At 39.0% G+C, this 25,154-nt stretch overlaps 1 protein-coding gene and 1 pseudogene across 1 annotated transcript; one reads left to right on the top strand and one right to left on the bottom strand.

Annotated features, from left to right (window-relative positions):
* The first annotated feature begins 1,263 nt into the window (after nt 1-1,263).
* LOC138009902 (tyrosine kinase receptor Cad96Ca-like) lies at nt 1,264-14,501 on the top strand. Its single transcript, XM_068856890.1, has 10 exons — nt 1,264-1,415; nt 1,877-2,070; nt 3,133-3,249; nt 5,457-5,641; nt 6,080-6,199; nt 6,581-6,657; nt 7,147-7,187; nt 7,787-7,883; nt 9,361-9,457; nt 12,662-14,501. The coding sequence occupies exons 1-10, from the start codon at nt 1,264-1,266 to the stop codon at nt 12,812-12,814; spliced, it is 1,233 nt and encodes a 410-aa protein (XP_068712991.1). The 3' UTR covers nt 12,815-14,501.
* Nucleotides 14,502-20,832: 6,331 nt separating this feature from the next.
* LOC138009901 (uncharacterized) overlaps nt 20,833-25,154 on the bottom strand; it is a 7,478-nt pseudogene continuing 3,156 nt past the window's right edge.

Raw genomic sequence — 25,154 nt, 5'->3', positions numbered from 1 at the left:
TTTCTAAAAGAAATCTTCATCCAGTGTTAAGATTGAAATAACTCAATGTGACATACTAAATACAAGCAAGTCAAGTCACGGACGTCGGTCTCGACGCAGTTTCTCCTCGGCTACTTGGCAAACGTCTTGTGCTTAAGCTCTCTATTGCATACTCTACGTATGACGCCTCCTTCTGTAAATAGCATTGCAATAACTAACCACCAGGAAGGGAGGATAAGGTTATAGAACACATCTCCATGCCCCATCTATTTTGCGTCATGCTGTGAATGTTATTTGAACTCGTGTCCATGGTCGCACAGCCAATGACAACTAATCAGGTGTCTTCCTCTAAATAGCCACGCATCATGACCACAGGCTAAATTGAGATTGAACAAAAATATCTTTGTCAGAGGCCCATATATGGCGGAGGCGTTCTGTCACTTCATCTTCTCTAGCGCGATTCTCAGACGGTCCAAGTCGCTCGTGTCACGCACTCTTCTCCCTTTCCGGTGTGATGAACTTCATTGAAGGTCATGTTCCTGACGTCATGCTATTACTTTTTTTTTGCACCAATCCGATCCAACTTACCATTTTCTCAAAAGTCAGGAATTTAAGGAATGTAATTTTTTTTTGTAATCAAAATGGCGGAAGTTCTGAGGGGATTTCAGGGTGCTGTTGAGAAAGTGTGCCAAATCTTTGGTGTGGAGAACCTTTTCCCCGAAAAGATGAATGCTCTTACGGCTTTGATTTCAAGATAGGGTTTTATTTTTGTTTTGTTTTTTTTTTTTGCCAACGAGGTTCGGAAAGTCGCTGGTGTTTCAGATGGCTCCCTCAGTCCATGCCAAACTTTCGAAGTTCAATCACGGATTTACAGTCAATCCAATACTTAATGTCATTTCGCCACTCGTAAGCCTAATGGAAGACCAGGAGAATTTTCTTCGGAATCTAAGCATCAAAGCTGGATTTATAGGAGACGATTAATTGGTAAATATCGTTTATTCTTCGCTGGAGTCATTATTCGGAAATGGCTACTGGCGAAATATGTTGTCATCTGACAAAATGTGATAGGAATTGTTGTGGATGAAGCGCATTGTATTATCCATTGGTATGTATTTCGTTTTATCACGATTTAGACCTTACTTGGTTTTCCACGAAATGATAGTATTAAAATGCTGTTTGGAAGCATCCAGAAATGGCCATTTTCCGCCTTCATTGGCCAATCCTATATTGAACGTATTGAAAATGATGAGTTGGATCGGATTGGCGTCAGGAACATGACCTTAAATGAAGTTCATCAAATGGGAAGGGAGAAGAGTGCGTGACACGTGCGATCCCGACCGTCTGAGAATCACGCTGCATCCTCTACTGCCACAAGAGGAAGTGAAGGAGAGAGAGGGTATAGGGGCGTTGGCCGGGATATGTGAATTTCACAAGACGTATTGTAAGGTCAAAAGTGCGCAATTATTAAGAAGACATCATATGAATTAGGCATTGTAAAATGGCAGCTGAGTTAGTTTCGTATCCTTCACCCAGCAAGCGTTATATTCAGAATAAATTGAAGAATCTATCCCCCACTTCGGGTTCTGGAGAATCATATACCAACCTCCTTGCTTCTGCAACTCTGAACGTCATTTCGGATTATTTTGTCTTTGCTAACGTCGTGACATCTAAAGATAATCTGAAATATAAACTGAAATGAACATATCGCAAGTTCTAGACTTTTCTCTTGCTTACCACTAAGTGGTTTCTGACATTGAAACAACATTATTTGCATCATCCTTGGGAGTGTACCTGCATCAAATAAGCAAACCAGTTACGCCTTTGGAAACTTGCTGTGACAAAACCAACCCACCATTGGAAAATGAGAGAACTAACACTCAAATTTTCTGGATTAAAGCTTACGAGGTGCCCAGGAAGAACATGTAGAAGAAGTAGTGAATGTTGAAGTGGACGCATGGGAAATACCAAGTGGCCGGATTACATTTGAGGAGGTCATTGGTTCAGGAGCATTTGGAACAGTATGGAGAGCAACTTTGTATCGTGAAAAGGGTAAACCAGGCATACGTTTTGTTGCAGCAAAGTGCTTTTCTCGTAAGTACGATTCGGCTTTGTTAATTTATAGTTTCCATCGGATACCTGTTAGTTGAAGAGGACAGGCAAATTTTCCATTGCTATATCATAAGTGCTTTAATGAACTACCAGTCACGTAGAAGCTTACCAAACTTCATTCAACATGAACGATAAAAATATGTCATAACTTATAACTATCTTTGATAAAATGTGCACCAAAAGTCATGAAGTCTCAATCATCCTTATCTTAACCTGTAGACGAATGCGGTGATTACCAAAATAGATCGTCTTCTCCTAATGGGTTTCCTTATCCTTTTCTCCTGTTCGATTCGTATTAATTGCACGTGTATAAAGATATTTTGTTATTTAACTTTTATTTTAAGCTTCCATATTGACGCCTTGCCTCAAATTCACCAGATTTTTAACCTCGTTGCACATTTTAGTTAGGGAATAAATTAAGTTCCTTACAAAATTCATAAATAAATAATGTTTTTGTTTTATATAATTTATAAAGCCTACTTTCCCCTGATAAATAGGAAGTTTGAAACGACCAAGCGTGAAAGAAATATATCACATACGATATAATATGGTGAAGTACACCTAACTGGTTGACAGAGTGTAGATTTGAATCCATCAAACATATGCGATTCCGGAGCCCTAACCACTGGAGCCCCAAGCGCTAGAGCCTTAAATACTGAATCAGAAGCAGGCGTAGCTCAACTGACTTGTGCGTGCCTTTGTTAGCCAAAGGTCACAAGTTCGTTTCTCAGTGACTTCACTATCTTTATGTTTCGACCTTCCTTTGATTTGTGTAGCTCAGTGTAGCTCCAATTATATGTAAAATGGAGCACTGATAGAGGGAAGGGGTTAAGGGGCACACCGTCGGCGTCCATTGATATACTAGCCTCGTAGCCGAAGGAACTACCGGCATTAAATTAAACAAATGGACTTACTTTTATCACAATTCCTTATGATGTAAAGAAAATTAGACAAAGACATGTCTGGGGAAAACAATTGGGTTCATAACAGTTCAAGACCAAGGAGGTGTCCAATCTTATTGTACCCTGGTGTCATTTATTGTAGCCACATCTGGAGAGGAAGGAAAAACCGCTCTGATGAGAGAAATTGGGTTGGGCAAAGTAATTGGAGACAGCCCTCAGCCGAATATTGTTCGATTCATTGGGTGTGTCACCACCGAAAGTAAGGATCTTATTCAAACTCCTAAATAAAAACAGCTGTGAGAAATTTACACCAGTAGTAAATGACTGCTAGTGAAACCTTATCAACCGATGATATTCAGGGATAATTTAACTCCATTTAAGGAAATTATTTGAGTAATTCTAGCCCATTTTGCCGCGTTACACGCGTAACGAAATAATGGGCCTTTTCACCACATTTCCCAAGAACAATTAACGGAAGGTACGTTTTCTATTGGGAGGGGGGGGGGGGAGGGGCCGGGGATTCGGAGCGGAGGGTCCTTTGCAATTTTTTTTTTACAAATCAGGGAGGGTCAGACCTGTTTTATTCTCAACCGGGAGAGGGTCACAGTTTTATTTTTGACAAGGAGAAGATTACTCCATGTCGCCTCTAATTTGGATATACAAGCAAAGCTACAATTCAAGATTAATCTAAATTATTTACAGGTGTCGAAAAATTTATTTATTAAAAAAACTATCTTCTCTCAACTAACAAAATTGTCTCTCTCGACCCGTGCCCGCTTTCGCCCATAATTTGATGTTTGCGCGCGCGGTTCCGGTATAAAATGAGTCTCCGTTGAGGATTTGTCACTTAAGCTACTCGAGTTTGAACCGACAACTCGATCTACTACATTACTTTGCGAGTAAGTTTCGACTTCGGAAAGTGATGAGGTCACTTGTTGCCTCACATTTCTTAGCGGGGGCTGCCAAGGTTGTTGACGCTTCATCGAATTGGACAGCAAGCTGTCAATGTGCGCTTTGATCATTGCGACCTTTTCAGCTTTCTTCCCTTTGAAGGTGATCTTGTGTTGGGAAAAGTACGAGGATAGCTCGTCCACCCTACAGGACGACAGCTTATCAGAATTTTACAGTCGATGTGCCATCAACAGAGTCAGAGGAGTAGAGGACATTCTTTTTAGAATGGCAAGTCGGCAAACAGCCACAATAGTCAAACGTTGCTTCATCTGACCTCATGAAATCCTCGCATTCAACACAAGCACATTTCCGTCTTTCTATTCCCCGTACATCCTTGCCCATTTTCAAGTTTTCACCATACAATCACACGCCACGCAATTACCTACTTTGTGCGCAGATGAACGCAGTTATGTGAGTAACACTTCCAAATTGTTAATTTCACATCCGGTTATTTTGGTCTTGGATAGGTTGAAGGATGGAGATGTTTTTGTTTGGGTATTTCTGAAGGGTCATGCAGGAATCCATTTCAGGAAATGGGAGGGCCGCAACTTTTTTCGCAAAAAAAAAAAAAAAAACTAAAATATCCTGGCCCATCCTCCCCTCTTCCCACCCCACCCAATAAAAAGAAAAAGTACCTTCCCTTAAACCCTTTTAACGTCAAGTTCAATTCCACCAATTGCATAGCATAAGGCCAAGAAACAGAAAAACGATTTTAAAAAAGAGCATAAATGATCAAAGCAATGACATCGAATAATGACAAAATATATTACCTATGTTTTTTAATCTGAAATGCAAAGCATTGAAGCTGAGAATTTTAATAAAAATTTAAATGGTTGGCTATATGAAACGGTCATGTGCCTGATTTCACACCTCTGAAGAGAGCCCATATATATATAATTTATATAATTTCTATAATATTTTGTTTTTAATGGGAAAAACTGCCTCAGACTACAAAGACCACCAGGGAGAGATATTTTTTTTGCATGAGTATTTTATATATTACAACTTTAAAAATATATTATAAATTTTTCATCATCCCTTAACCACTATACTTCGCTTTGTAAGTTTTGTCATATTAAAAATCTGGTTCTTAGTACTTTTTAATCATTGCAGAAAGTTCTTCAGACAGTTCTTTCCGCCTTACCGAGAAATAATACAAATATGAGGAAATTATGAGTAACGTTGATTAATGTTTTCTTTTTTTTAATTCTTGTCTTTATTTTCTCATTTTTACATTCATTTTTGGTTAACGTGGGGAATGTGTAGTTATTCGCCCGTTTCTTCATTCTCACTCTCTCTGCTCATTCAAGGTGAGCCGCTTATGTGCGATGCCGACAAAGATGGTTGGCCAAACTGTGATCTTCTAACACAATGCCACACAAATACTGTTTTATTGTTTACTTCTTAAAGGCATCTAAAAGTAATAATAATAGAGCTCATATCCACCTTTCCAAGAACCTAACAGTTTGAATGCAGAATTATAAAAGTTGTTCAAACTCTCTGTAACCTTCACAGTACACCCAATTTTGATCATGGAGTACTTACCCTATGGGGATCTGCTGGGGTACCTGAGAAAAAGCCGTGGAATTTTCGACAAATATTATCGCGGAAAACTAGAAGTAGCGCAACTGGGGACGTATGACCTTTTGTCATTTTCAAACCAGATTGCTACTGGAATGGTGTTCCTGGCATCTAGATGGGTATGTGGCACAAAACAAGCATGTCGTAAGATATGGTATTATTGTTGCTTATTGTAATCTTGCACAGATTAATATTGTATCTACGAAATGTATCATGCGATATGCTTACTGCTTATAGTGTTTGACATTATGGAGACGAAAATGTGTGATCATTTTGCTATGATATTCTTATATCGAAAAGAAATGGATTGGTGTAGGTGACACTTACTAGCGCTCCCTTGACACACTGGGTTTTCTTTATTGAGATGACGCTGGAAGACTGTGCACCGATCCGTGCCTTGATATTACATAGTGTGATCTGCTGCCACCGTGGTTGTCATGATAACACAACAGTAATCAGTAATCGGGGAAAATTGGCTATAGTTCGAACAGACCACGTTATTACAGAACATATCCTGGACGCGAGCATGACTAACCTTGATCAATTGCTTTTTGTAGATTATTCACCGTGATCTTGCAGCACGCAATGTACTTCTTGATCAAAACCGTGTGTGCAAAGTCACTGATTTTGGGTTATGTTACCAGAACTTTAAATATGGACATGGCAATGCCAAAAAGGTTGGTTACATAATTGATGGGTTCCCCTTCACATTGTTCCCTGTATATTTCTTTGACGTTCTGTTTTAAACATGAAAATGCAATGCTTAACAGGAGGCAGTGTGGCCCAGTCGTTAGGGCACTTGCCTTGAGATCCCGGGTTCAAGACCAGCTCTGATCACTCGCTGAGGTTGTTCCTTCTAGTCCCTGGTTTAACTTTCCAGCTGCACTTGTAAATAGCCAACTGGTTTGCCTCCGGCCAACTGGGATTTTTGACAGTTGTTGTTGTTCTGTTCTGTCGTTTCGTTGTGTTTCATTGACCCTGAAAAGCCCCTATGGAAAGCGGTCAATGAAGTATGTATTGTATTGTATTGTATTGTTGTAATGCTGTTGTCTCCCTAGGGCTGTATGCCAATAAAGTGGACGGCACCTGAGATACTCTTTGGAGATGCTGCAAATCTGTCAAGCAAGAGTGATGTGTATGTGCTGTTTACGATAGGATTTCCAAAATTTTGAAGTATTTAGTGCCTAAGACATAATTGTATTAGGTCAGGATATGCAATAATGTTAGTGCCTAAGAGGAAAGCGATTCTTTTCAACCCGTAAACATGAAAAGTTAGTCCCATTGGTTTCTGTATACAAAGTCAATTCGATTGATACTATATTTGAGTAAAGAAAAGGAACTTTATTTAAGTGTGTAGTCGTGCGAATTCTCGGGCCGGAGCACAAATTCGGGACATGCACTATTAACTGAAATCAACAATCAACGCAAATCAAGTCAAATGTTGGTTATTGAGGGGAGCTGGGGAAAACCCAAGTACCCGGAGAAAAACCTCTCGGTGCATAGCATAGAACCAACAAACTCAACCCACACATGATGCCGAGTCTAGGAATCCCTGCACCATGCATCCCTGCAACCCAGTCTTCAATAAGACGTGGGTGTGTGTGTTTGTGTTTCTGTCTTACAGGTGGTCCTTTGGAGTCGTTCTCTATGAGCTTTTCACAATTGGTGGGTATCCATGAAATTGATTTTAAGCTAAAAGGTTTTAATTAAGCGGGAAATCATAGGGTTGTGTGACTTCGATTGTTATCTCTCCTAGCTACAAGCCGCGGTATATTTGGTTCTGTTTATGTGTTTGATGGCCGGTTTTGGTTTGTTCTAAACCCTCGCTACCTAAAATTGTTATTTAAGGTGAATTTACACGGAAATTTTCTCATCTACTGAATTTCCTTTTTTTTTTTTTTTTTTTTTTTTTATCACTTTGCTATTTAACGAGTTACTGCTTAATTCTCACGTTTTTATTTGTTTATGTGATTAGTACTACGAATCCTCTTTAAACGCCTTCAGGCGCCAGCTTCCATTAAGCCTTCACCCTTTCACTCCTGTGGGGTTACCCATTGACGAGTAAAATCGTCTGGGGTAGACAGAGTAAAATCTATAAGTCTTAGTGGCCCTTAAAGGAGTGAAAGGGTTAATGGCGGATAGTTTTTGAGTGAACCTAGCTGTTGTTAACCCTTTCACTCCTGTGGGGTTCCTTACAGGAGTGAAAGGGATAAATTGTATTTAATTTCAACAAAAATCGTAACAAAACATTTGGTAATCAATAGGGGGCATTCCATACCCTGGTTGGTCTGAGGGCAAGACAATGATGGAGTTGAAAAGAGGATATCGCATGCCGAAGCCCCAACACATCGCCAACAACCTGTGAGTTTTTTTCCACATTTTAAGAATAAGTAAACTTTTTTTATTGTAGTGCACTCCAGACAATATGTCTTATTTGAAGGAACGAATTCAAGGCAAACGTCATAACAAAGAAGTGAACAAATGATCGTAGACTAGAACAATTACTCCAACTGATGTGGTTGGACACTTCCCAGCAACTACATAATGAAGAATTTGGTCACACAGAATAGCGACTGTTTCACAATGAGTTATCCTCTGATTTTATTAAGGAAATATAAAGTATTCTTAAAGTTTCAACCTTTGATACGTCGTTGCTAGCTTTCTGATTAGTTCACTCAATCTCGGTTATCAACTAATATAACGTATGCAGTAGCGGGTAGAGGATTTTTCGTAGAAGGGGGTGCGCCCCTAAGAAGTGATTGAACCCACGAGTTTCTTTTTTTGCAAAATACTACTCATCAGGCCACAGGTCACGTCGGAGGGGGGAGGGGCACCCCTTACACCCCTCCTCTAGATCCGCCCCCCGTATGACGTAATGTGGAAACTGATTGTGTCAAGTGCTGCCAAGCTGGACACTGATTGGTCTTAGTTTGCAAGAGTCCAAGCGTTCAGAATGATAATTTAATAACAGTCCCGCTTGTTGGACATGAAACTGGTTAAAGCTAACTCGGCGCTTCGCGCCTAATTGGCTATTTACCATCTCATATCCAACGTGCGCTCATGAAACATTTGTTAATTTTTTTTTAATAACCAAATATTTTGCAGTCGTCCTACGGTTTTATGCAATTAGTATTTTTAGATTTTTTTTTAGGTTTGTTTTTACTTATTTATTTCTAATTGAAAAAAAGAAGAAAAAGAAGAAGAAAGCAAGGTGACACACCCTAATACCAACCTGGTGTGGCTAATACCTGGAATGCAAATTTAGTTACTTTTTTTTTAAAATCATTTTCTTGTTTTCTTTTTACAATTTAATTTGAGTTTTTGTTTAATAAATAAATACAAACTGTTTTGTTAAATGTTGGAAGATGTTGGCAACAGCAGAACGTGTACGTCGTTCAATTTACATTTTTTGCTTTAAGGTTTAGTTACTATTCACAACAAATTCCATTTATATTTTCTCAAAGAAACAAGTCACAGAAAAATTTCTTTCAAGAACCTCTTTTATCTGTAGAAGCACTAACTACCCCTTATGTGAAGTCTGAGATAACGAGACACTTCCCTCTGTCATGTTTAGTTGTTAATGCTATACTTTATCGGAGTGCTTCATCTTTCAATGTGTTTCCAAATCGGCATCAAAATGCCCGCTTGAGAGCAATGTGTATCATATACATAAAAATGTATATGTATCGCAAGACCTTAAAAGTAGAATCAATGCATTTTGCAGAAAAAAGGAGCAAATTCCATTTTGATCATCCATCGTCCTAATGGAGACACTGGGTAACAATTAAATGCCATCTCTTTGATTAAATTATTATTATTTTTATTGTTTAATCATCAGGTATAACTTGATGGAGATGTGCTGGGAAGAGGTCCCCATACTCCGCCCTGATTTCGTAAACATTTCCAAGAGGTTGCGCTCGTTCATCGAAGGACAGGTCAGTAACAAGACGTTTTCAAGATGTTAATTTTTCTTTCGCTTCATTCCCCATGCATTAAGACTGATATTGTTGGCAAGGCGTTGCTTTGGGCAAGCTCTGTTTGCTGGGACACGGATAACCCTAACCCTAACCACATATTTTGGCCAAATCCTGTTGGGCTAGGCCGTTTATTTAAAATCAGCATTTTAACCTAAGAAATACCCAAATATGGAAAACATGATCCCATCAAAGGTGAGGGCACACCCGCCTTCCACAAGAAACTAAGAAAAGGGAGGGGAAGGAGAGGGAAAGCGATCCTGACTCTCTTGAACTCGTTAGTGAAAGAGGCTCTACGCAGCTTTTGCACAGGAGAAGATCTAGAGAAATTTCCGGATGACAGGAATGCCTCACCTGCATCACTGGAAATAACTAGGCATGTCACACTCCGCATAAATCCATTTATTTTTCTCTGGGCAATAATCTCCTTTTTTAAAATGTACAATTTTAGCGATTATTATAATAATAAGGTTGCAACGGGTTCTGGGAGATAATAAATGAAGAGAACCTTGGTTGGATTTTTTTTCAGAATGGGAAAACATGGTTTCTTGTTTTTTGTTTTTTGTTTTTGTTTTTTTTTTTCATTAATGGTAAGAAGGGAAACTCAGTGATATCAGCCCATTTTCTAAAGCTAGAACTGAGAAATGAAGTTGCCTTATTGGGAAGTTGTTGCTGTACAGGTGAAATGGTGTAATAAAATTGGTTGATTGCCACATAAAGTTTAACTCAAATTAGAATGCTACCATTTCTTTAGGGCTACCTACTTTGACACGTTTTCAAAATTCTACAAAATGTATTCATTCTCAGTGGCGTTATATGTCGTTTCTTTTTTACCTAATAGTATTCACACTAAATCGTTCGAAAACTATGTACACAACTGTATTCAATATCCTATCCATGTCATCATTTTGCTCTTCGAATACCTGTGTGTTTAATTCTTTACGAGAAACGCGTGAAGTTTAAAGTGGTTTATCGTGGGAGTTTTCGGGTTTTTTTGCAATTGGTGTGGGTGATGGGCATAAAGGCGTTTCTACGATGAATTTCAGTTTTGCCGGTTACACTTTATTTCAAGCAATAAAAATTAAAGAAAACGAAGAAAAAAAAATAAAATCATGGTCAAAAGTGTTGCGAAGGTAGCTTCATTTTACAGATAACACCCCCCCCCCCCCCCCCCCCCCCTCCCCCTTATCAATGTTGGATTTTCCATGGGAAAAATGGAGACTTTTCTTGCCTGAAGAACTCCAACATTGAATGTGGGGGAGGGGGGCCACAAGAGCATGGTATTTCCCAAATACTTCAGCCAATAGTTAGAATAATCGAATTAGGTGTGAACAACGTTAACTTTGACCACGATTGTCTGAAAAAAGGTCGAAGCGCAATAAATGCGGTTTTATACACGTGGTCTCATTCCTTTAACAGAAACTCGAAAAAGTGGTAACATATTCGCATTTCGATATGTTTAGTACAATTCATTGCTGAAATCAGGCTCAAATAACTTCTTCATATTTTCTTTTTTTTTTATCTCGCAAATAATAACGTGGGATGTTTACGAAATGAATAAGGATAATTTCCGGCGAGCCGTACCATATATCTATTTGCTGTGATTAGATATGCAATATTTGCCATAAATACGTGATAGATTTTGCTAGGATAGGTCGTAAGTAGCGTTTCATACATTGAACCCTGTGTGTAGAAGGTTCAGGTTACAGTCATAGTCAATGGTACAGTTCTCTGCAAAAGTACGCCATATATCCCGAGGAAAATGTCCTTATTTGGTCCGTCTTTGGGTTCAACTAAGCGCTTAGTAATAACAGTAGTAATGCAAACTTGTTTTTCATAGGATTACAGACTGTAAAGTTTCTTTTAAACACTATTTACCAATGTACTCCATCGAACGAATATAAATGAGAACTTGATTACTCAATTAATCTTTAAGTTCCCGCAATAGATGAGAGTACTGTTTAAAATGAAGGAATTTCTTTATTCCAAGGGGCTAATTCAGAATCAGTTACTTCGCAGTATTAAATTCTATCCATAACAAATCAAGTTTTATCGAAACGTACCGCACTTTCCTCTAAAATTCCGATATACTTGGGGAGTACTGTGTGGAGTACTGTATGCCGACACCGTTTTGTATTCATTTATTTACATAAGAAGATAATTAACAAGATGTAACTTTTTACGTTGCGTGACATACAATTGCAACATTTCTTGTTCGTTTGTATTAGTAACGTTTTATACTTTGCTTCTTGTGATGTCAAACTCTATGGAACTTCATACTCACGAAACTCCAAGAATTTAGAGACTTACATATGTAACTTTAAAGTGTTACCAAGAAATCAATACGCACAAATGTGTTCATTATACGTCAATACGTAGCCATTCACTCTTGGTACAGCACCTTAAGGCCATCTAAATATGCATTTACTTAATAAAACGAGAAAAAAAGCATAGTACAACAACAAATTTTCAGCTCAAAACACATTGTTTACATGTCTTGTTGAGGTTTAAATTAGACAAAAAAAAAAAAAAGAAAAAAAAAACATTTTGCTATATAACCATAAGGTCAATTGTCTTCTAAATATTTTGTATATTTTGAAGGAATTGTACCTCTAGATACCAAACTTACGCTGCAATACATTCTTTAATTGGTGAACTTCGCGAAAAAGACCGGGAATTCTACGGAGAAAAGAGTTTCAATGCGCATTGTTGTGGTCCTGAGATACTGTTGTAACGCAATATTGTGTCACGGAAAACCCTTCCTCGGAAAAGCACATGTGGATGTAGCAAATTCCATGTTCTGAGAATGGCGCCCCAAAACAACGACAATAAAGATAATCTCCATCGAACCTTAATTATGGAGAATAACAACTGCATGTGTTATATGCTAACAACTGTTTATAGGTGTTTCAGACAATCATGGACAGAGATGTTGGGATTGTAGCTTCATTTTACAGATAACCCCCCCCCCCCCCCCCTCCTTCCTCCCCCTTATGAATATGGGGAAGAGGGCTACAAGAGCATGGTGTTTCCCAAATTCTTCAGCCAATAGTTAGAATAATCGAATTAGGTGTGAAGTGAACGGATGCCTGCAACTTTCCCAACAACTTCTGACCACGATTGTAATTGCATGATACGAAGCCTTTATATTTCTGTATGTTGCAGTACCTCCCGTTGGTGGACGAATCAAAGTACGATGGAGCAAAATACTCAAGAGTTGAGGACGTGGGTGCAGCAGCTAAAGAAGATGCAAGAGAAATTTGTGGGGCCACAAATGCAATTGCCTCAAGACGAAAGTGGACAAGTCTACAAAAATGAAGAAACAAAATCACTGAATTTTGGTAGATGCGCGCTAGCTGAAGTAGCTGTCATTCAGTAACAGTTTTTAGAGTGAAAGAAAATGTGAAAACCAAACGAAGCTAGTCCTAATTTATATTTAGGTGGATGGAAAAAGGTGTAAACAATCAGGCAGACAATCCTAAAACGCACTTTTGTTCTAATGTCGTAAACTCCAAAAGACAATGGAATTGATCAGTCTCTATCTTATTCCTGATTGACTAAATGAGAAATTAACGAGGCATGACATCAGTGCTAATGCAGAACAAAGCAATATCTTTTTCCTTTAGACATCAGTCAATATTGTTTAGAATACTAAGTAGTACAGCAATTGCTACAATAAATAATTACTTTGCAAAGAAATATATAAGCAAACCCGACAAGGCTTGACAGTCGTTAGGTAGCGATCATACGCACAACGTTTTTCAAGATCATTTTGTAGGCACTAGCAGTACGTAGTTTATTTTGGAGCTAAACTGAAATCCAGTGTGATCATCACCGAGTATTCGGGGTGATTAATGCTGGCTTTTTAATCCTACTACAACAGCGGCAACGAAAAGTGGTAGAAGAATGTCCTGTTAACTATGGAGGAAACTTAAATATACAGTATGCAGGAGAGAAAACATACTACAATGGGCTTAAGATTATACCGAGTCACGTATGTACGTGTGTGGCATAAAAGAGAAGATGCTGGAGTATTAGTAGGCGGTATCGGGGTGTATGAACACTCGTTAACTCAGTATTAAGTAATTCCTTAATGGAAGTGGCCTAGCTAAACAGAATCTGTCGTTGGACTTCTTCTCTTAATTGGTATATCCAGGAGAGGAATCATACAGCAAGGTGCCTAAGTTTATGTCAAGTCGGGTATGTGTGGCATGAAAGGGAAGATGCTTTAGTATTAGTAGCGTGTTTCAGTGTGTATAAACGCTCGTTAACTCAGTAAGTCCTTGCTTAATAGTGGCTTAGCTAAACATCATCCGTCATTTGCTTTCTCCTCTTAACTGAGGGGGAAGCAATATATATCTAGGACAGGAATCATACAGCAAGGAGGTTAATTATAGCTGAGATCATATCAATTCACATATGTGTGGCACGAAAGGAAAGATGCTGGAGTATTAGTAGGCTATATCAGGGTAAACACTCGTTAACTCAGTAAGTCCTTACTTAATAGTGGCCTAGCTAAACAGAATCCGTCCTTTGGCTTCTCCTCTTTACTGAGGGGAAAACAAAATATATCCAAGAGAGGAATCACACAGCAAGGGGCCTAAGTTTACATCAAGTCACGTGTGTATAAACACTCGTTAAGTCAGTAAGTCCTTGGTTTATTTTGGCCGAGCTAAACATAATCCATCATTTGGCTTCTCCTCTTAATTGAGGGGGAAACAAAATACATGTAGGAGAAAAATCCTTATCTTTAGAAAGGAAGATCGCAAGCTCTTTTCATGTTTTGTCAAACATACTATAGATGTAAAACAAGAGATGTCATTATTGCACTTTAAAGTGCTTTGCTATTAACCTTAAGAGTTTTGAGATGTTAATCTCCGCTCACTTGCTTGGAACGGAACCGCCATTTCAGCTTTGGCTTGCTCACGGCTTTCAAAATGATTTTCGACGATGCGAGCAACGTTCTTTCGTTCTAAAGTTACCTACATATAATTCCAAAAATAAAAGAACAAAAGGAAATTCCAAAAAAAAAAAAAAATATATATATATATAAATATAATAGTTGCAGCGGATAAACAAATTATTGTAACAGTGTAAACATTTCTTAGAGTCAAACAATCAAATTAAAGTAAATTTGGTAAACAAAACGGTCTTGTGCTGTCTTGTGTGTAAATGAAACTGCACTATGAAATGAATGTATATGCGAAGTGCGAGATATAGACAAAAAAAGGGAAAAGTGACCCGGTCACTTATCTGAACAATTTAAGCAATAGATCATTTTACAGTTCCTTAATAATTCTAGGACTTTGAATGAAACCGAGGCTGGAGTTGACCTCGCTTGTCCCCATTATTTTTCTTATGTAAAAAAATTTAAATTTCGTGGCTGGTATGACGCGGCGTTTCGTCACGGCCCTGATAAGTCTCTGGGCCGAGACGAAACGCCGCGTCATACCAGCCACGAAATTTAAATTCTTCACAAGTACTTGACAATTTTTTATTGCATATAACTCGTGAACTTTGCGGTTGGGAATCCTTCTGTGATAGAAGGCCAGACTGCTAACATCTTGACTTCGCGAACGGGACTTTGAGCGCGATGCTCAACGAGTTTGCTGGAATTCGAAAAGTATCTGATGAGTCTCTTGGCCGAGACGAAACGCCGCGTCATACCAGCCACGAAATTTAAATTCTTCACAAGTACTTGACAATTTTTTATTGCGTAAAAAAAATGTTGTTTTAATGCTGAGGAATTTCTATTTACATAACAAAAGTAGTGAGGTTTGTATCAAAGCAATGTCAACTCCAGCCTCGCTTTTATTCAAAGGCCTGGTAACAGAGTACAGAACTGCAAATTTGATGAAAGGGATTCCAACCCAAGACGTCTGAGAAAAAAAATGAGACTAAATCCTAAAAAGTTTAAAGAAATGTACGTAAAGTTTATGAAGAATTTGATTACCGCAATATGACGTATCAGTGTTGGAAACCAAGTAGAGCGAGTAAAAAGGTATAAGCTTTTAGGAGTTATAATTAGCGATGACCTTTAATTTTGTAAATTGCACTGTTTAGTAGTTTTTAACTGCCAGAAGTGTCATTAAACTACTACTGCTACGACGACGACGACGACGACGACGACAATGACGACGATGACGACGACGACGATGACGACGACGATGACGACGATGACGACGATGACGACGACGACGACTACTACTACTACTACTACGACGACGACGACGACGACTACTACTACGACTACTACATATGCAACACTGAAATCAAATTGCATTTTTTTTATGGATTTAGCAAACATTGAAGGCATCGCACGCCTTGAATCCATCACAGTGTTTACAGAACTCGCATCTCAGTTGTCTGGCAATAGACAATAGGCAATAAGATAGTACGCGCACTCTCATTGGTCAAAAGCTGTGTTTAGATGACAGTATGTGAACACGGCTGTGACATCTCACGAATGTTGATTGATAATGTATTGCCAGATGAACACTTTGATTGGTTGGTAGGAAATATGAGCGTATGTCAAGAACATCTGTTTCAATCAAAAAGAGAAAAAAACAGCATTTTCCTTCATTTGTTGAATCATCTTTGAGAAATATTTATAAAAGCAATAGAAAACGTTTTTCCTGTGTTTGCATAGCCTGATATAAACACTCGAGGGGTTGGGAGAATTCGAGACGGTTATGCCAAAACTGTCTCGAATCCTCCCAATCCCTCGAGTGTTTGTATCAGGCTATGCAAAGACAGGAAAAACGTTTTCTATTGCTTAAGTAGTTAACTCTGCAAAGGTAAAAAAAAAAAATGGAAATGTGACAGTGAAGAATTATTTGAATGAAAGCTTTTGTCTCTTTTGTGCTTCATTATTTATGGTCAAGGTTCTTTCGAAAAGCATTTGATGTGACACGGATTGTGTTTTGCCTCAAAAGCAAATATTTTGTTTGTTTCAATAAAGAGATTTCCAGCCTTTGAAAATTTTACATGTTGTGTAATTTTCCAGCCTAAGAAATTTGCATACATAGGTTGAAATGTGATACGGGAGGATTTTTGTGGTAGTGCACTGCGTTGTAAGCAGCGCGTGCATAAGTCACAAAAATAAACAGGTCTGTTGGAAGCGTGCTTGAGTGTCAACAAAATGAACCCTAAAATCAGCAACAAATTGTGACGTTGATGAATAATAAAGTAGTTGCTACTTCCAAAACGATGGAATTACCTGGTGATAAATAATCTCTTCTTGGAGGGTATATTTTTGACTTTTCAGAAACAATGGTCAACTTCAAGAGTTGGGTGTTTGTAATCTTTGTGTTGTATTGGCACATTTCTTGTCAAACTCTATAACACTTGAAAGAAAAGAAAAAATAACAGGAACAAAAACCCGGTATCTTGCCATCATTTGACACAGATGCTTCATTGTTTCGCGAGTAAACACGCCATAGTAACTTGATCGCGGCGCCCGCTGAATTCGATGTCACCTACGATTTCGCAATTCACTTGTGCAGCCAAAAGTACAATAACAAAATTGAACTGAACAAAAATCTCCCAAAATGTTTTTTCTCTGATGGTAACTTTTTATAGTCGCGGTTCAGAATTGTTTTCATGTCGTAAATTTTATTGCTGATGGCAAAATATTTTATTCTCGATTGACCCCACAACGGTGGCTCAATTGGTTGAGCACCGGGCCGCCATGCGGGAGGTCGTGAGTTCGACTCCGGCCGGATCAACACTCAGGGTCCTTAAATAACTCAGGAGAAAGTGCTGCCTTTGTAATTACATCTGCAAATAGTTAGACTTTCAAGTCTTCTCGGATAAGGATTATAAACTGTAGGCCCCGTCTCACAAATGTGAGTATATAGGTGGGTGGGCATAGCAGGTGCATATCAGCCGAGTAGCTAGTAGCTGCCAAAACTTCAACATGCTCAAACAACTACTGTGACTACTGTAACTGCAAATGAGTTTTGCCCTACTGCACCAAGGACCGATAATCCCTCAATGACCTTTTTTCACTGGAGAAAACATTTTATGACCTGAGCGGGATTTCAACTCAGATCCCCCTGATAACCGGTTGGGTGTGATCACTACTACACCATCGGAGCAACCATGCTGGCTACATGGCCAATCTGGATGGCGAATGGGAATTTTTACGTGGTCATCCCGGGCCAATGCTTTTCTCCAACTAGATGACAATGGATGTCATTCAGGGGTTGTCCGTCCTTGGTCCCTTCAAATTTCATTGATTAACGACTGTGAATCTTGGATCCTCCTGGGGGCAAAGATGCGCTGTTGGCTCGAGAGACACTCGTTACTTGTAGGTGACAGAAATCAACGCCTTGCTACAGGAATTTTCAAAACATTCAGCCTCAATTGGTCTATCCAAGAGTGCTCTAAGGGCGGTCTCCCTAGAATACAGCCAAACAAGTACTTCACTTGAAAACAATGTACGAGTGTAGTGTTTCAAGTGTAAACGATTAACAAATAGACCCTTCTCCAAAATGGCGGCAACGTATTTGAATGACTTAAAATTGAACTGAATGAGAAACAGATACCAGAAATAGAAAGAGCGTCTTTACTTTAGTAACCCTACAATGTTTCAGCGTATTAAGCGTTATATCAGCTGAGAAAATATAAGTTGAAATTTGACAAATTTACAGATGTTTCTATGACTCGGGGTATGGCGTTGAATGGGGGTATACGCCATACCCCCAATCATATATACAAACGTCTGTTAATGTTTCATTTTTCAAGTTACATTTTCATCTGATATTACACCTGATATGCCGAAACTTTTACTGTGTACAATCAACTTAGGAATCGTTACTATTTTGCATGGCGGCTGGGATGGTAGGTCAAGGGTGGGGGAGGACTGCACAGGATGTTTTTGATTAGAGCGAGTGTCATAAAACCAAAACCAAAATAATTACTTTGGCCAACTAAAAGGGAAGGAAACAATTGAGTAAACAATCCAAACTTGAAGAATCTACACGTAGACGACAAAAAGCGCGGGAAAATGTGAACGCACAAGCCAAGATTAATTAAGGTTTCACTTCTGATTGTTTGAAAAAATGGCGCGAGAACTTTGAACCAATCAATGAGTGAGGTAATTCAAACCAATGCATTTCGCTAATTACCTTCGGCACTCAATTGAAAACCACTCTAATAGTTTTTCTTCAGTTCATTGACAACCATAGTAATTTCTCAAACTCATTAATAATTCATGATCTCAAAAGTTCATTAAAAATGGATAAATTCGTCACGTGCATGACTTTTGAAACTAAATGAAAACCTTAATGAAAACCACACGTGTTTTGGATATCGTATCCAAACCACACGTTGTTTTCATATGATTGCTCATTGGATATCAAGATCTACGCATGGAAAAAAACAGCAAAAAAATTAAACCAAAGAATAGGGTTTTTAAAAACTCGTTTCCCGCTGTTTACAACAGTATTTACATCAAAGGAAAGGAAAGCAAAATTAAAAAAAACCACAACTTGTTTGAGGAGCCATATCAAAACTCGCGCTTCGCGCTCAATCACAGGTTCCAAACACCTCGGAACAATAAAAGCACTCGGCCTTCTGCCTCGTGCTTTCATTTAGTTTCTCGGTGTTTGGAACCTGTGATGAAACACTCGCACTTGTTACATGAATTTGAGAAAAAGAAAAATGTAGTAAAGGATATTGACGGGGAAGCCTGAACTAGAAGCCTGGAGCTTATATGAAGATCCAGGCTCCCCCGATATTACCTTATTATAGGAAATTAACGCTCCATGAAATTAACGCGAATTGTTAAAATTCGCGTTCATTTAAGTCGCGTTAGTTTTGTTGGGCGTTAATTTCTGCGACGTTAATTAAGTGCAGCGTTAATTTCCGCGCTCTTATTTTCCAGTATTTTAAGCTCAATTTTGGAACCTCTCCAGACATTTTTGACACCTAAAAACATTAACTAAAAGCTTTCTTTCTTTCCATTTACCCTCTATTTTTCATCTATCACAAAAGCTAAGGCGAAGGCTTACAATATTTCGAGTTCATTCTTCATCGTTGTCGCTGTCAGAAGTAATGTCAGCTCAGTTTTGTTTAGTTTTGAATTTTTTTGCATCCAGTGTTGAAATAAATTTGTTCCATTTATCACCACCAACTGTGTCTTAATCACGTTAATTCCCTTTATTATGAAATTCTGCCTCCTCTTTCGCGTTATTTTTTTTTTATTCGAAAGTTTTTCTATCGAATTCGCGTTAATTTAAGTCGCGTTGATTTCCAATACCTTAATTTCACGGAGCGTTAATTTCCTATAATAAGGTAGTTAAAGTAGACATTACATTTGGGAAAAGGGGACGCTATATTACACATACATTACAGTATAGACAAGGATACAGGAAAAAAAAAAGAAGAATACAACTTATTTACAAACGAAACTACTGACAAAAGGAGATTGACACAATTTAACTTGAATATTTCAACAAAAGTTCACATTTCTCAACTACCTGAACTAGGGCGTTTCCTGAAATGGTGGCTGTGATTCAATGTTACTAATTTTTCAAGATTTCTCCAAGCTCTTCCAGATCATTGGAATGCATGCGCACCTGCCTCAAACCTACAGTCAAACCGGTGACACCTGTTTGTGTCTTGCCTTCGGACTGAGGAGTGATTCCGATGAAACAGAGCTGGATACTGTCATGGAATCTCTGCATGGCAATGCATGGCTGACTGGCGAAAAGTAGAATGCACTGAATGAATAGATAAATTGCATTGAAACTCGGATTAGACAGAATTCCTCGTTTTTTTGTAATTTCAACGATATGAAAACCTTGTGGCAGCTATCACTTAATATGAACCAGTTTAGCATAACATTCTAGTGACACACCAGGGCCATGGCAATGGGGATTGTAACAGTCAAGTTTCCCCCAAGATAGGGGGAAAGTTCAAAATGTAACACTGTACAGATGTAAAAAAAGATGTGCAAAAAAGTTTCGTTCTGCGCAACATGGACTGTGGTGCTGACGGATGACTGTTTTCAGCTAATTGTTCTTGAATACAGCCGTTATCATTTGGTCAGACTCGAGCGGCATAAAAAGCTATCCTTACCGCATTTCATATTATAACTAAAACAGGGCCGACCAAGAAAGTCATTGTGATCTGGGACATTACTAATGAGTCGTCGGCACTCTATCAGTCACACGTCTAACGTTTTCAGTGACTCCAGCTATGACTTGTGGACTAAAACCCAATGTACAGTTGAGCAATTCAAAACCAGTTAAAAGAACTCGTAAGATAATCTAAGTAATTGCCCCATGGTTTTTTCAGACCAGTCTTTTCCAGTGAAGTTCAAAGGTTCTTCATTTGCTTCCGGCCTTCATTTTCTCTTGAAATAGCAACACGAGTTCCACATATGCATCCACTACCTTCTTAACGTCTTCTTCTGTAACCAGAGTGCTCTCGGCCATTTTTTGAACAACCTTGCTCGCTTTCTCTTCAATTGCTTTCAAATCACTTGTCTTCAGCCAATCCAACAATCCCTTCAATTGAGCTTTGACCGCTTCCACTCCTTCTTGTGCTATTTTCATCTGCTCTTCTTTCAAAAGGCCCATGAACCTCGTAGTGGGGATTGCTAGAGAGGATTCAATTCCTTTCCTAGTATGGTCGAAGAAGACGAGTGCCACTGAAGGAAAATTTTCGTCAAGACAAAGATCCGCAACCTCTTCTTTGACAAATACTTTGAATCCATCTTCATCGAATGGTTTCTTGCCGTTGCTTTTGTCATCATTAAGAAACCACAATTTGCATAGATTCCTCGCAAGAAATGACTGGTAACAATACAAACTAACGTTAATCAGTTTTTCGGTTTTCTCGCGCTCTGGTGAGGTGATTCTCTGTAGACTTGCTAGAACATCCTTACAGTTACCCACAAAAAATGAGTACACAGCCATCAGCAATTCTGTGTGATCTTCCTTTGTGAGCTTCTTGTCTTGCATTCTCAAGAGATCACCCTCTAGATGCAAACCAAGATTTTGAAGGTATGTTTGCGACTAATAAGTCAGTGACTGAAGCCTTCTCAGTATGCCGAACGTCTTTGGCAAAATGCTTTTTCTAACCTCAGCAACGACTTTGGCTGCTTTGTTAAGTTTGGCCGGGTCTTCATACATCAGTAGGTTGCTCTGCGGCATGATGTAATGTGGCAAGTGATGCGCCTTCAGGCACTCTTGGAGGCGGTCCAGCATGAACAGATGACAGTTGCCAGAGTTGTCCTCTTTCCAGAAGTCCTCGCCTTTACTCTCACACTCCCTGAACAACAAGTTCTTCAAATAGTACGTTGAAATCACATCAGGAAAATGGACTTTCTTTAGAATCTTTAGCAAAACCATGATATGCCGCTGGACAGGAGAAACGCTTTCCCCAAGCTTGTTTTCCGCCAGTGAAAACGAGGTTCTCCATTCGGTATCTTCCATGGTCCATACACCTTCCATGCTGCTACCAGCCACAGGCACTGTGGATGTGGCCAGTGTTATTTCAGGGTTTTGACAATAATTAGCTACATTCACAGGGTCACCCAGGCACTTTCCTCTACCAACAGGTGCTAAATGACAACCAGAGTCAAATATTTCCAGGACGAGATCAGATGAAGGCCAACCACTTGAGCGCGGTCTGACCAACCATTCCATTGCCAGCTCTGGCCACGCCATTGGATACTTAAAAAACCCCTGTTTGATCCTCTTCATAATTTGGAAAGCCACCAGACTGAAGTTTACGCACAGGACCATGTAGAGTGAACGACCATTTTCGAACTTCTTCTCCCTCAACGCCGAAGGACTTTTCTGCATGGCCTTCCAAAGGATGACCTCCAGTGGGTAGGAGAAAAGCGTGATGAAGGAAAGATACATTCTTGTACCGAGGACGATGCTCTTTCCATTCATTGGTCAGCCTCAGTTTTGCATACCTGGGGTCGCTTTCTGCATGCTCAACAATGAATATATGGATGCTTTTCTTTTCATCGTTTTCGATAAAAGGCTTGTACTCCGTCATTCCGTCAAAATCAGGCTGCCAATGTTCCTGAATATCAAATGCAGCGATGCGGTCTACATCGCTTTTTCGGAGGATGAACTGAGGGATACAAAATCCCTCTACTTGACGTCCGGCTGCCTTATTGCGTTCACTCGGACGATTTGCCAAGCTGTTGGCTCTCCAGCTTATCCAATCTCCATACACGTATTCCACTGGGAACATGCAGTTGATAAAAGCTGAAAATGGTCGAAGCCATATTTTTGATGCTTCATCATAGCCATGTGTGGGAATCTGTTAGGAAATGCAGAAAACCAAAAATCAATTTTCATAGGGATACCTGGGGTTCGTTCTCAAAAGTACCGAAACTTTAGGGCCACTTTCGGGTGTCACAATTTCCTTTGTATCTCAAGAACGGAAAGGATTTGAGTCGTCAAACTTCACCCTCAGTCATTTTTCTTTTTGTTACCTTGAAAACATGTTAAAAGATCAGCTTTTCAAGACAAGCAGTTGGCATTTTGAACAAATGGTTTTTCGGGCCCGAAACGTTTTCGGGACTTTTGAGAAAGGGGCTCTGGCCTGAATAACTGCAGTTAATGTAACTGTGTTTCCTTTCTCATGCCTTACCACCACGTTGCCAGAAGGAAACTCCTCGTAAGCTAAGCGAGATCAAGAGGTTTGGAGTTCGGGGAAATTATCTGTAGCTTCAACCTAGCTACATCAGAGACTTCGTTGATTTTTAAGGAGAGGGTTCAAAAAACGGATTTGCTACAGGGAATAGGACGGGTACCATGGAAAATATATTAATATGATTGGCTGGTTTTTGGGATAATTGCAAACAATAACAATTTGCAATTCTTCCTCAAACACAGCCAAGCTAAGCAACAGGTTATTGCTACATGTCTCGATGGCTCTTGCGTGTAATTCATCATTGCGACTAAAAGGAACAGTCAATAGGTTCAGCAAAGGTATCAACGGGAAGCAGAAAGATGAAGCTTGAACTAGGATAGGCGTTACAGCGTTCTAATTGGGTTCTAATTGATAAAAATAAACTTGAAAAATTAGTGCAAATTACGCATTTCTATTTATAACGTTAAACACGCTGTTCTGACGAGTAAGCATGGACAAAGTTTGTGTTTCGCAAAGATTTTGCCCATTTCATCCGTCGAAAATTTCCCAAAATGTTTAGGCGAAGTGCAAAGAGTCATCTCAAATGATTTATCCAAGAAAATTGTCCAGTACAGAACTGTTTCAAAAGACGTAGGGTGTTGAATAGTGCAGGTGCAAAATTATTTGCAATACCGGTTCGCATTTGTCATATTAATCCGATTGAGAACGTGTTCAATTTAGTAGAACGCAAGTTCCAGCGCCAAGCGAAACAGAATACCTAGGAGACCTATCAAAAGTTTGCTGAAATAGTGTAATGTACATTTTACGCTATGAGCGGTGACACTATTATTGATAATATACTAGTAGTAGCTATCGCTAAGTGCAAAAGAAACAGTCAATATAATACATAGCTTACAGATTTGTATCAGAGTTCAAAACACCCAACAGCAGTTGTAATTTTTTTATTCGAAAGTACTGCAACTCAGCTTATCTAGTTAACAATAATACAATAATAGAAATTGCAAACTTTGTATCTCCAACAACAATGTAGATGTCAACGTGTTTTGCAATAATATGGAAAGTCAAGTGAAGCTATGATCTTCGCAGTTATGAACGCAATTTTTACAATTGCGTAGAGAAGCCTGCAACAGGACTTCAACGGGGTTTGAACCCGTGACCTCGCGATTCCGGTGCGACGCTCTAACCAATTGAGCTATGAAGCCACTGATGTTGGGAGCTGGTCATTTGTGGGTTCTAATGGTCCCGTGAGGAATGAATCAATGATTAAATGGTATATGAAATGAATCATCACTTGAAATCACTTGATTTCACTTGATTTCATATCCGCAGTTCATATATGATTCATTTCATATACCATTTCATCATTAATATGGAAAGTACTGCTATAATTTTTAAACGGCCATAATTTTAACAGGAATATACAATAATTACTGGGTTGCCGTATTGCAATCCCAGTCGGAAAGTGGGTGGAATTTGTTTTTTTTGTTTTTTTTTGTTTTTTTTTCCGTGTTGGTAAAAGTCTTGACCGCACTCCCCTGCTAAGTGGTGTCTTTGTGCATAGAGCCTTCTGCTCGTATTTTCTTAGGAGAGAGGGGGTAGTGGAAATGCGTAGATTTCTCTTGTGGACACAGTAGAATGATAAACTTAACCCGCAATGGCGTCCAAAGTCATGTAACGTGAATGGCGTTTTAGTGGATCTTTAAACAAAATATACCCTTATGGCGCTCAATAATGGAAAGTCAGTTGGATAAACTAGGCAGGCGGTGAAAACAAATACCTGGAATCGTAAAAGCGATGAGTAATGGCCTTCGACAACAATCTACGCTCGTCTAGCCGAAATCAAAGTGAGCGGTATTTCTAATATTTCGCCAAGAGTGTGCTGTTATGTAGAACACAGAAACCAAATGAAAAATTCTCTGGTATAAAAGCGAGGAGTAATGGACTTTGACAACAATCTTTCGCCCGTCGAGCCGAAATCAAAGTGAGCTGTATTTCCAATATTTTATCACGAGTGTAGTTTTATGTACAACAC

This window comes from Montipora foliosa, chromosome 7, assembly GCF_036669935.1.
Source record: "Montipora foliosa isolate CH-2021 chromosome 7, ASM3666993v2, whole genome shotgun sequence".
Taxonomy (NCBI): Eukaryota; Metazoa; Cnidaria; class Anthozoa; order Scleractinia; family Acroporidae; genus Montipora; species Montipora foliosa.
Note: the sequence above shows the minus strand (reverse complement) of the source record. Positions and strands in the feature narration are given on the sequence as shown.